General features: G+C 35.7%; 1 protein-coding gene across 3 annotated transcripts in view; it reads left to right on the top strand.

Annotated features, from left to right (window-relative positions):
* LUC7L (LUC7 like) overlaps positions 1-12,626 on the top strand; it is a 47,440-nt gene that overhangs the window by 20,110 nt on the left and 14,704 nt on the right. For all 3 annotated transcript variants that reach the window (XM_069107753.1, XM_069107766.1, XM_069107763.1), the window contains one exon: positions 9,791-9,901. In XM_069107753.1, coding sequence (XP_068963854.1) covers positions 9,791-9,901 — 111 coding nt within the window. The remainder of the gene's footprint in view (positions 1-9,790; positions 9,902-12,626) is intronic.

Genomic DNA, 12,626 nt, shown 5'->3' with positions numbered 1-12,626 from the left:
GGGAAGTGATAATGTACTGCATGATAAAGTTCTGATTCAAAAAGATCCTAACAAGCTATTAGATCCAGTAAAATGAAATGTAATAGGAATTTATGTAGAGTCTTAAGCTTGGTTGGGTTAAAAAAATTAACTTTTTAAGATAAGAGGTTAATTTTAGAAGAAGAAACAACACTAAGACTAATATAAATGAAAAAATTATTTTACTATTAGTATTCTTGAGTAACTATAACAATGTGTTTAAAGATTCAGATGTTCTAATTATATAAAATACAGGTAATTTCTTTCCCTTTTAAAATCCACCATAAAATTTTATTTTGAATTACAGTCAATAATTCATATATTAAATAACATTTTATACTGTAACATAATTTTATTCAACAAAGTGATTAGGGTCCATTAGGGTTTATCTTATCTTACCAGAAGCTCAGAAATTAGTCATAACTTACATCTTCTTGAAAATAAGGTATCCTAGATCTGTAGATTGCCCTAGTCTACTGTAAATTTAACCTTGGCCAGATGTCTAATAATCTGCGCTTCTGAGATGGGAATCAGCAAGAATCTTTTTACTTGGTTACATATAAGAGTAGTAAACTCATTTAAGTATAGATAAGAATTAACTATAGCCAACCATGATATAGGGAGAGAGGATATGCCTAATGAAATGCTAGAATGGATTGGTCACTTTAAAGCTTTTAGATTATTCTTTTTTTTTTTTTTTAAAGCAATTGGGGTTAAGTAACTTGCTCAGAGTTATACACGGCCAGTTATTTTTGTGTGGGTGCCGAGTATCTGAGGCCAGAACCCATACCAGGTCTCCTGATGCTGGCGCTGGCACTCTTACTCACTGCGCCACCTGGCTGCCTCCTTTTAGATTATTCTTGACAAGCTAGACCTCATTTTCTTCCTCTGTAAAATAAAGGTATTGGCCTAAGTGATAAGGTACTTCCTAGTTCTAAAGTTATTTGAATAAATGTCAGTAAGCTGTTTTGTGATCCCATTTGAGTTAGTACAAAATTGGTTGGGGTGTTTAGCCACTTTAAAAGATATTGGGAGGGGTGGCTAGGTGGCACAGTGAGTAAGAGCGCTGGCCCAGAGTCTGGAGGACCTGGGATTGGTTCCGGCCTCAAATACTTAACACCCACATAAAATAACTGGCCATGTAACCTTGGGCAAGTTACTTAACCCCAATTGCTTTAAAAAAAAAAAAAAAGATTGGCGAATCTTTTTTAGGTGATCATAGGGCTATATAAGCCAATTTGTATATTGAAATAAGTACTTTCCTTGAATTCATTGGATGGAAAGTTACCAGCACCATAATTAATTCAACTCTGGGCTGAGGTATAGTTTGGTGCTTCACAAATAATAAATTTTTTTCAATCTGGTTTGCTGTCTACATTAACTACATTTAAAAATATATCACTCCTCCCTTATCCAGAGAGTTATTCCTATAACAATAAAAAAGAGAGAAGGAAAATCAGCTGTCACAATTAGTGAACACATCAAGCAAGTCTGACAATATATGCACTCATATTAGTTAAGGTGCATTTTCTTATCTCTTCAGAACTAATATTAATCATAATTTGAGTGTTCACTTTTTGTTATTTTTTTTTTGCCTTTTGGAGGGCAATTGGGGTTAAGGTTACATGGCTTTTAGTTTTTTTGTGGGGGTGTTAAGTGTCTGAGGCTGGAGCCGAGCTCAGGTCCTCCTGACTCAGGGCTGGCGCTTTACTCACTGCGCCACCTCGCCGCCCCTGTTGTTCTTATTCTTTACATATACCTTGTTATGTATATTTTTCCTTGTTTGGTTTTACTTTATCCTGCATTTCATATAAGTTTCCATCCTTCTCTGTATTCTTCATTTTGTTTCTCAAGGCATTTTAATATTCCATTACATTGTATACTACAATTTGTTAAGCTGTTTTCCAAATAATGAGTGTCTATTTCATTTTCATTTCTTTTTAAAAAAATGTTGCTGTTTTGTCTTTGAGCCATTTAGGCTTAGTAGTGGGATCTCTGGGTCAAAATATATAGACGTTTTGTTCACTTTGTAGTGTATAACTACAAATGCTATGCTGAATGGTTGAACTTCACAGTGACATCACACCAGTGTCCTTGCCTTTTTATAGTCCTCCTTCCCACCCCCCACAACATTGATTTCCCATTTTTCAGCTCTGAATCTGTGAGCCTTTGAATCTGGCCTATCTAACTGAATATACTTAAAGGAGAGGGAAAGTTGCTTACTTCACAATAAAATTACAGTTTTCTAACCCATTTATCTTTTGGTTAAATTGCACCACTATTTAAGAGATCCTAATGTCAAGTCCTAGACTTCTGTTCAGGGCAGATTTGTAATTGGTTAAAATTATTATACATCTCAAAACTTAGATACAGATACAGAATAGTATCATTTCTTCGGGCCTTATTCGTATATACTTTCAAGGTCTCTTCCCAACACTTCTCTTCTACAAACACACACACAATCTCACTCTCTCTCAATCTCTCTTACTCACCATCATTCCATTTCACATATGTAATAACATGGATCATCAAAGATGATTCAGTATTTTGATTCTGAATTAGTCTACATTACCAAGTGTTATTTCATAAGTTTTTATTTCTTAGTTATGGTGTGTTTTTGTAGTTCTCTTGCATTAATATGGGTCAAACATTATTAAAAAGACTTATTTACTTCTGCATTTTTTCAAACATGTGGATAATCAATAGCCTTTTTTTTTTCCCAACAAAAACTTGATTTATCAGTTTATACCATAGCCTTTGGAAGAGGGGGAATCAGTATATCTTTTTTAAAGCCTTCTGTTAGCGGTCCACCCTCTTGATGAAAGAATGAGAAAATTGACTTCACATGAAGTTATCTTCTTTGGTTGCAAATAGTCTGTTTCTGATTTGGAAAAAAAATGGAAGTAGTTTTTCCTCTTTTGGGTCTTTTTCCTTTTTTTTTTTTTTTTTGCTCCCCAGTTGGCACCTACATAGGATGATGTGTCTGTACAAAAGAAAAATCTTTCCTTTCACCCTCCCTCCATGTTACTTGATTTTTTTTTTCCCCTTCGGGCTAACCCTGAGGAGTTGTAAATTCTTCTGCAGAAACCAAATTGTGCCTTCCCCTTCTTTAAGGAGACATGGCTATTTTACGTTGTGCTCTTTTTCCCCTTCCAGTTTCCTTATAAAAGATATGTTGGGACTTCAGTTGATAGAGATTTTCACATAGAAGACATAAATGCCTCTACTTCTCAGACTACTTATCATAAATCAAAAAATAGTTAAAAAGGAACATACTTTATTTTTTTTTTGGAGGGCACTTGGGGTTAAGTAACTTGCCCAAGGTTACACGGCTAGTTTTTTTGTGTGGGTGTTGTGTCTGAGGCTGGAACCGAACTCAGGACCTCCTGACTCCGGGGCCAGCGCTTTACTCACTGCACCACCTAGCCGCCCCTAGGAACATACTTTCTTGATTAAAAAAAATAACAATATTGCTTATTTTGTTTTCAGTGGGCATCAAGCTCACATTTCAAATAGGAAATCTATAATTTTCCATAAATATTCTCATACATTGCCTGCAAATTGACTTTAGCTTTTTTCTTCCTGTTAATAGCCTGAGCTGAATGCACCCTAGTTGTTGATTATTTTAAGCAAATGAAATTGTGTAAAGTTTTGTTACTATATAAATTTATTTAACTTTTCATGTATTTACATATTGTTCCCCAATTAAAATTGTATTAGAGTATTCCAGGGAAAATAATTATTTGTTGATTGATTTGATTGAAGGGTGGTACTAATATTAACAAAGCTCTATTATGTTGAACCAGTCATCAGCTTTATTTATACTACAGATATCGCATGAACTTGTTTCTGCCTTTTGGGAATTGTTAGAAGAATGTTCATGTAATATATGTTATGGATTACTTAGGTTTTCTTGCAAAACTCTATAAAGTTATCTTGGAAAAAGATCTGACTTTATTCTTACATTACTTAATAAATTCCAGTGTGTTCCCTATTAACTGAAAGGTCAAATGAGAATTCCTAATTTTCTTTAAGGTTCAGCTCAAGTACTTTCTTTTACTTGAAACCTTTCCTGATCCTCTCTTCCCATTCCCTCCAGTTGCTGGTATTTTCCCCCAACACATCTTGAATCTCTCTTCCAAACTTCTCTCTTCGCTCGCTTTCTCTGTACATTATCTTCTTTTAATGTAAACCCTCTTGGGATTTCACTTTTGTTATCTCCAGCATTTAGCCCTCCTGACAACATAGTAGAGACTTAATAAATGCTTTTTGTCTGATAGTAAACACTTAATGAAGGACTCTAATATTTGTGAAATGTAAAACATAGCACTTGCCTTTATAATTCTGTTTCTTGTGCTGTTTTCCACAAAAATATATATATCAAATGGGAGCTGTATTTATATTATAAACCTAGTGAAATAGCTAATTTGTTGGAGAAAATACATTAAATATACTGAAAGTAAGCTGGAATATCTAGGTATCATTTAATGACTATCCTACAAAATGATGTAAATGTATAAAATAAAGTAGCATTCTTGTTTTATCCTCCTGTTTAAGGCAAAATAAAGTAACATACTTCTTAATTCCATCCTTGCATTTCAAAAATTTTGCCTAAATGATTATTCATTAAAGCACATTTGTGTCATCTTAATCCATATTTACCACCCAATCAAAATTCTGGTACCTTTTATCTACCAACCTTCAGGATACTCCCCTTCCTCATTGAGTTCATATTGATATTCCTTCACATATCCTAACCTCAGTTCCTCATCTTATTCATTTTTCATGATCATCCTCCACTCTACCTTAATCACACACAAAGATGGTCACGTATTTGATTCTTCCATTCACCCATAAATGCACCACTTCCCTTATCTGATCACAATCTGTTGGCATTTCTCCCCTCCTTCTGCCTTTCCATCCCAAGTACTGTTGTTCATCCATAAAGTGACCTCTAATCTCTCCTTTCCTCAATTCACTTCCAGGCTATCACCACAGCATTGGCTACACTCTCCTCCCTTGGTGAATCAGTCAGATTCTACACTTGTCTTCTCTAGACTCTTGCCCCTTATCATATTGCTGATCTTTATCAGCCAAACCTCAGCCTTAACCCCTGCCTTTGCTCATGCTGTTGAACAAGACTGAAAAAAAATCACAAAACAGTGCTGCCTGAATCCACTAAAAATAGACCTTATATGACCTTAACTGAGCCCTTGCTCCTGCTGGACAATGCTTTTACACCTCACCATAGCAGTTTTTCAAGATCTTTTCATCCTTCATACTTTCTGTGGCTCCCCTCCCTCCACTTTCTCAGCTGAGAACTTTACCAGAAAAATTCATCTAGCCAGAGATTCCCAAAGTGGGTGATATTGCCCCCTGAGGGGGTGCTAGAATGATGGAAGAGGGGGAGTAGTAGCCTCTGGTGCAGTGGGGGTGTTGAATAAAAATAAGGAAAGAAGAAAACTTTGAAAAACTGTTGGTATATATTTCATCTGTTATACAACAGAATTAAAGTCATAGTGGTTACATTATTTTCCAGATAAACACAAAATGCAGGTTATAACTGATCAGCAGTCAAGTCTTCTGACAGGTCTTAGTAAGCAAGTGTTAACAGGTTTTAATAAGCAAATGTTGGCAAGTGAGTGTGTCAAGCATTATCAGGAAGTCCAGCATGCATCGGCAGGAATATAATGCATGTAATGACTTGTTTAGAATATGATAATATACAGTTACATTAACTCAATAGGTTGTCAGAATTTCAATGCAGGAAACCCCCCCCCCTGAAATTTACAATAAATTATTAAATTTAAGATACATCATTTTAAAAATATATTATATTTTTTTGAAATGATGAAAATTTTAAAAACCATAAAAGGGTTATGAGTAATTTATTTATTTTTTGGAAATAAGGGCAATAGGCCAAACATATTTGGGAACCTTAGATCTAGACCTCTGTTACTCCTCATCTGTTACCCAGGTGCCTTCTGCCACTCTCTTCATCTTTACCCCTATCTCCTATGAAGAGATGGCCCTTTTCTTTGCCAAGGCTAACCCCTCTGCTTGCTCAAGTGATCACATTCCATCCCTTCTCTAACAGATTATTGCCACTGTTGTCCTAAGTCTCCCCTTGTCTGTTGACTGCTTCTTTCCTGCAAACATTCTTGTCTTCGCCATCCTCAGAAAAACTCAATGGATCCATCTGTCTACAGGCTAACTCTCATCTTGTGTCTCTCCTGCATTTTGTGGCTAAATTCCTTGAGAAAAATCATATACAATCAGTACCTCTACTTCTCTCACTCCTAACTTTCAGTAATCTGGCTTCTGACTTTATTCAACTCAAATTGCTTTCTACAAAGTTAGTAGTTCTGTTTTTTAAAATTGTCTGATCTAGTGACCTTTTCTCAATCCTCACACTTGGTGACCTCTCTGAAACTTTTGCCACTGATGATCACCTTCTCTTTCCTCTAGGGTTTTTTTTTTTTTTTAAGCAATCAGGGTTAAGTAACTTGCTCAAGGTTACACAGTCAGTTATTTCTGGGTGTGGTGCTAAGTATCGGAGCCCGGATTCGATCCCCGGGTCATCCCGACACTGGGGCCAGTGCTCTTACTCACTGAGCCACCTGGCTGCCCCTTCCTCTAGGTTTTTGTGACACTACTCTCTCCTGGTCTACCTGTGACTGCTTCTTCTTGGTCTCCTTTACTAGATCTTCATCAAAGTTATGCCTGCTAACTGTGGACGTCCTATAAGGTTCTGTCTTGGATCCTCTTCTTCCTGTATGTTATTTCACTTAATGACCTCATCAGGTCCCATGATTTCAACTCATCTCTATGCTGATGATTCTCAGATTTACTTATCCAGCCCTAACTTTGCTCCTGACTTAGTCTTGCAGTTCTGATTATTAAGCATGTCAAATTAGATGCCCTGCAAACATCTTAAATTCAGTATGTCCAAAACTAAACTATCTTTCTCCCCAGACATTCTCCCCTTCCAAACTTCCCTATTACTATTATGGTCATCACTACCCAGGCTCCGAACCTAGTCTTTTGCCAAGGCATGTTGATTTTACTTTAATACCATCTCTTGCATATACCTCCTCTGATACTGGCCACCCTAGGCTAACAATCCTTGGTTTAGGAAAAAGTGAAAGGAAGGAAGTAGAGGCACCAAGTATAGATAGCCTTTTTTTAAAAGAGTTTGAAGGGGCAGCTAGGTGGTGTAGTGAATAGAGCACCAGCCCTGGAGTCAGGAGGACCTGAGTTCAAATTTGACACTTGGTACACTTACTAGCTGTGTGACCTTGGACAAGTCACTTAAACCCAATTGCCTTGCCTTCCCCACTCCTGGGGGGGAAAATGTTTGGAAAAGGAAGGGAAAATAATGGGACAATAGCTAGTGGTGATAATGGAGTTCTGTAGTTTTTTAAGGATGGGGGAGGGGGGGAGGTTGAGTATTTTTGTGTGTATCAGAGAAAGACCTACCGTGTTTCCCCGATAATAAGACACTGTCTTATTATTTTTTGGACAGAAAAACACCAGAGGGCTTATTTTCAGGGGAGGGCTTATTTTAATGAACATTGACAGCAATTTTAATAAACAGGTAAATGTGAACAAAAAAATGTACCTTTATTCAATAAGCAAATCACTGGGGAAGAACAGGATGACGCGCTCACTGCTGCAGCTCTGGTTGGATGCAGCCCGGAGCACGGCGTGCGTTTCATGGGGGGGGGGACGACGGTGCATACAGAGGGTACCGTAATGTAGCGTGTAGCGGAGGGGATCACCTTCACTACAGTAGCAATCTCAATAGGGCTTATTTTTGGGGGAGGGCTTATTTTAGAGGAATCTTACACAGTAAATAAGTAAGCTTATTTTCGGGATAGGTCTTATTATAGGGGAAACACGGTAGTAACTGGGTAAATAATAGAAATGATAGGAATAGGTCTAAGTAGAAGGATTGATCTTGGTAGATTGAAGACAACCTCTTCATTGGTAACTAGAGGAACAAGTAGAGAATAATGTCAAAGGGTTTTGAGATTTTGAGAAAAGAGACAGATTGTGGTGCATGACCTCCTGGTCAAGTATGATAGGATCTCAGCGGAGAGTTTGGGGGAAGAGCTCTTGTGACATGCTTGAAGGGAGAAGTTTTCAAACAGTTCCAACAGTGTGGGATAGAGATTCAGTTAGGAAAGAGTAAAAAGATTGCTTCTGCAGTAAGTTAACATAAATTTGTAGTGGACTTTGGTTTAGTTCTGTGAGTAGGAGTCAGCATATGTGAGTATGAGCAGAAAATATACTAGGTGCTGAAGTAATAAAGTAAATATCACACGGTGATGAGAAAGAGTAATATTTCCTAACACAACCATGATCTTTATACATACATTGTACTTTAAACTTGATAGTAGTCAGGTCATTTAACTTAAATTAATTTAAGAGCACATCTGGAGATTTTTAAAATTTTCTCTTTTTGGTTTACAGTATATGCACCTAGTATTTTAATCTTCTTACTTCAGTTTTTGTTTAAGCAGTTAGCAAAATAGTCATATTACTTAAGGATATGTAACCTAGCTATATTAGGAAAATGAGTTCTAAACTGAATTTCCAGTAACAGATATTCTGAGATTCTGCATGTAGTGTGAATATAAGCCACTGAAAATTTTTGGTACTGGGTAATCTTAACTGAGATTTTTTAGTTGGGATCATAAGATTGGATAAGATGGCATAGGATCCCTTCCCTTTGGAATGTTTCCTAAATCATTCTGGAAAATAACCTATAGCTTTAAAGATCTCCAGAAAAGGCCTTCCTATGACTGACCTTTCTTCTGTTTAGAAAAAAATCCTATTAGGAAGTTAATCTCTTTAACCTAAATCTTTTTTTTGTCCTAATTCTGACCTTGATAAAGTAAAAAAAAAATGGCTGATTGCCACCTTTTATAGTTATTTTTCAATATTTAAATTTATCATCACCCACTCCAAACTAAACTTTTTACTTTTTCTTAACAGGCTCTACTTGTAACCTGTATTTAACATTCTTTGCTCTTAATATTTAAAGTGGAGTTATTATTAAACTTCAGATAGCCTAAAGTTTATCATCTGTTAGTATAGTTTAATAAAAGGATCACTGAATTTTAAGTCAAAACAATGGAGGGTTCAAATTAGCTCTGCCCGATAGCTGACTTGGTAGTCCTGGACAATTCATTTCATATTGGGATCAGTTTCCTTGTCTGTAAAATGGGGAGATACTTGAATGAGTGATCTCAGCAGACTCTTCCAGCCCTAAATCTTTGATCATGTGACAGAAGATACATGTTTATAGTTTTCCTAGTCAACAATAGGTTAACCATTCTCTTCTCCTCAGAGCCTATTGTTGAATTTTAAAGTATTTCTCCTTAAAAATTTTATCCCTTTTTGAATAAAATTGGCCTATTCCTAAAAATTTAAGTAAATTAATGTTTTTATAAAAATACCTCAATGCTTTTTCATTTGAAGAAAAAACATTGTCTCTCTGTATTTGTCCCTTCCTGAATTAACTTTTTAAAAATATTATGGAACAAATGAAAAATAGATTTCAAGAAAATACTTGTGAAATGCTTCTGTCAAATGTTTGAGTGGAGTTGGTGGGTTTTGTTTTATTTAGGAGATGGAAGAACCATGTATTATCTTGAAATTTTTCTCTTAAACCAGCTTCCCAGCTGTAAGAAACTAACCTCGAGTTATACTTTTTAAATTCCAGTACTGCATAATGATCACAGATGTCCATTTATCTTAAATACAGGCAATGGATCATCTGGAGTCCTTTATTGCAGAATGTGACAGGAGAACTGAACTTGCCAAGAAACGACTTGCTGAAACACAGGAAGAGATCAGTGCTGAGGTTTCTGCAAAGGTAGTATAATCATTTAATGAAATATTGAAGTTCCTACTTTTCTATTAATGAAGAGCTTTTGGAATCTTACATCTCAAAAAAAATCACTTGTCTATGGAATTATCTACATCTCAGCAATCTGGAATGTGTAGCATTCATGAAGACTAACTGCCACCTTTATAACTAATAATAATCAAGGTCCCTTAATGTTTCTCAGTCACTGAAGTAAATTGTAGAAGCACCATTATTGATTAGGAAATCTAAAGACCATCCTGCCTTGTAAAAACTTGTTGACTAAATCCTCAAAAAACTTAGTAGTGTATTCCGTTTAACTATTTAGTACCCTCTATAAATTTAATGGGAAAGAAAAAATGAAAACCTTAAACTGAATGGAATAAGTGAACTAGTAGGGATAACCCATTCTTAATAGATTTTAATCCCAAATTTATATTGTGGGTTCATTCAATTTTCTCAGGCTAATGGAAAGAGGGGAAAAGATTTTTCCGTCTTACTCCTGGGTACTTTTTACCCAGGAATGACTCCGATCTCAAACTACTCTTGTACCCAAGAAAAAACTTTAGAACAGTTTGTTGATGGTTATTGAATTCACAGTAAAAAAAAAAAAAGAAAATTAAAAACAACAACACAAACACAGCTTAGAACAATTTAAGCCATGTTGTACAGCCTTCTGCATATTCGGGTGATACTGAAGGTATGTGGATGTTGGTGAGTGTGCCTCGATGTAACTAAAACATAGACAAGTTTTAATAAGAAAGGCTTAGAAATCAGCAAAAGAATAACCCAGATCCTAGAACCCTATATTCTGTGTTGAGATGCCATTTCCGGTTTGAACCAATTGACCACTCAGGAAGAAAAAAACTAACCGTTAGTAGTTTACTGTTCTGAAGAGGGAAGAAGTGCGGTTCTTAAAAATTCAAGATTTGAAAAAAGGTAAGAGGCAGACTTTTCCAGTTTGGAAGTCTTTAAGGTGTTGTATTAAACTGCTTACGAGTTAAAATGAAAGAATACTCTTGAGCTCAGAAATATTACCACATGTGTAAGGTAAAGGTAGAAAGGTGAATGTGAGATTCAGCAAATTAGAGATAGTTTTCATGGGGTTGCTTATTTTTCATGGATAGACAGGGTTTGTTGGAAGAGATACTAGCAACTTACTTCCACCTCCCCCTTTTTAAAACAGGTGAGAAAACTGAGTCCCAAAAAAGGAAAGTGAATTGTCTTAAAAGAAAAAGGAAGTGTTACTTAAACATTACCTATTAAAGAATCTTTAGCAGAAGTTTTAAAGTAATGATTCATTGGCATTGCCAAGACCCAGTACTCACAACTCATTTATTATATATGTGTATAGGTTCACACACACACACACACACACATAATTAATGCCTTTCATTTTTATATTATATTCATTTTTAAATATATCCTTCCTCTAGTAGAAGAGTTGAGAAAATGTACTTCCCTCCCCTCACTGCAAAGGTTGAGAATCATGAGTCTGGAATATTGATCATATTTTGAGAAGCATTTGATATGTTAGTTGGTTTTGCTGAGTTGTTTTTATGTTTTCTGATCTTTGTTATACACAAGGAGGGGGGAGCTAGTCATTCTGCAAAACCACCTGACGTCAGCTGTTTCTGGTAACATGAACCGTATTCTACATCCATGGTCCTCTGCCTCTACAGTTTGGGGAAGGAGAAATATTTTCTCAACTTTTCTCCATTATATGGAATTATGTTTCATTTTAGTCTTTGTGTTTTCATTATTGTATTATGTATATTGTTTTCCCTGTCATTTTTACTGTCTAATTTTACATGTTTTTCTGTTTGTCTAAATTATTTATAGTTATCATTCTTTATTACTCAGTGATATTCTATTATTCATTACACATTACATATTTTGCAATTGATGGGCACTTTGTTTCCACGTCTTTGCTACCACAGAAAGTGCCACAAGAAATATATTTGTATGTAAGACTTTTCTTTGTGTTTTTTTTATCTCCTTTTGATCATGCCTTATCACAGGGTATGAATGTTTAGTTAATTTTGGCACAGTTTCAAATTGCTTTCCAAAATTATTGGACTAATTCATGACTCCACCCGTAGTGTATATCAGTTTTCCTGCAGTAGTTTTCCTGCAGTAGTTTGGGGTTCTTTTTTACCATACCACAGTCACCACTTGAAATTTTGCTGATTGAAAAAATATTTGAAGAGTGCTACCAAGGTATTGCCTGGAGAAACAGCTCTGGTAGAACTAGTCAGTTGAACTTGTGAATGTACTTACTCATGTTTACTAATCATTTTACAGAGCAGTTGGCTAATTGTAATTTAGAGGCATTATGTTGTAGTGGACAGAGAATTATCTTCAGATTCAGGACTGTCCCGGGTTTTGTCCTGACTCTGAATCATGCTTACAATGGGAAAGTCACTTAATAATCTCTTGGTACTTTCAGAAATCTCTTTGACAATGTAACTTGCAATAAAATTGGCAAGTCTGCATTGCTAGAGGAAGTTTTCTAAACCTATGAAATTAGAGCTGAGGGTAAAAAAATAGGCATTTTCCATGTTTCTTGTCTGAGGGCTAGCCTAGCAAAATTCATTAACGGCTGGCCAAGGAGTGACTGAATATTTGGTTACAGGAATTCTTGAAGACCACTTACTAAGTCTTAGTTGAGTTGAATAGAGTTTAGTGGATTAAACACCGGTGAAAAGTCACAGATTCTTGAACTATTCAAGCA

Source organism: Petaurus breviceps, unplaced genomic scaffold (genome assembly GCF_028583685.1).
Source record: "Petaurus breviceps papuanus isolate PSGF00001 unplaced genomic scaffold, PetGlider_PUasm1.0 138, whole genome shotgun sequence".
NCBI lineage: Eukaryota > Metazoa > Chordata > Mammalia > Diprotodontia > Petauridae > Petaurus > Petaurus breviceps.
Note: the sequence above shows the minus strand (reverse complement) of the source record. Positions and strands in the feature narration are given on the sequence as shown.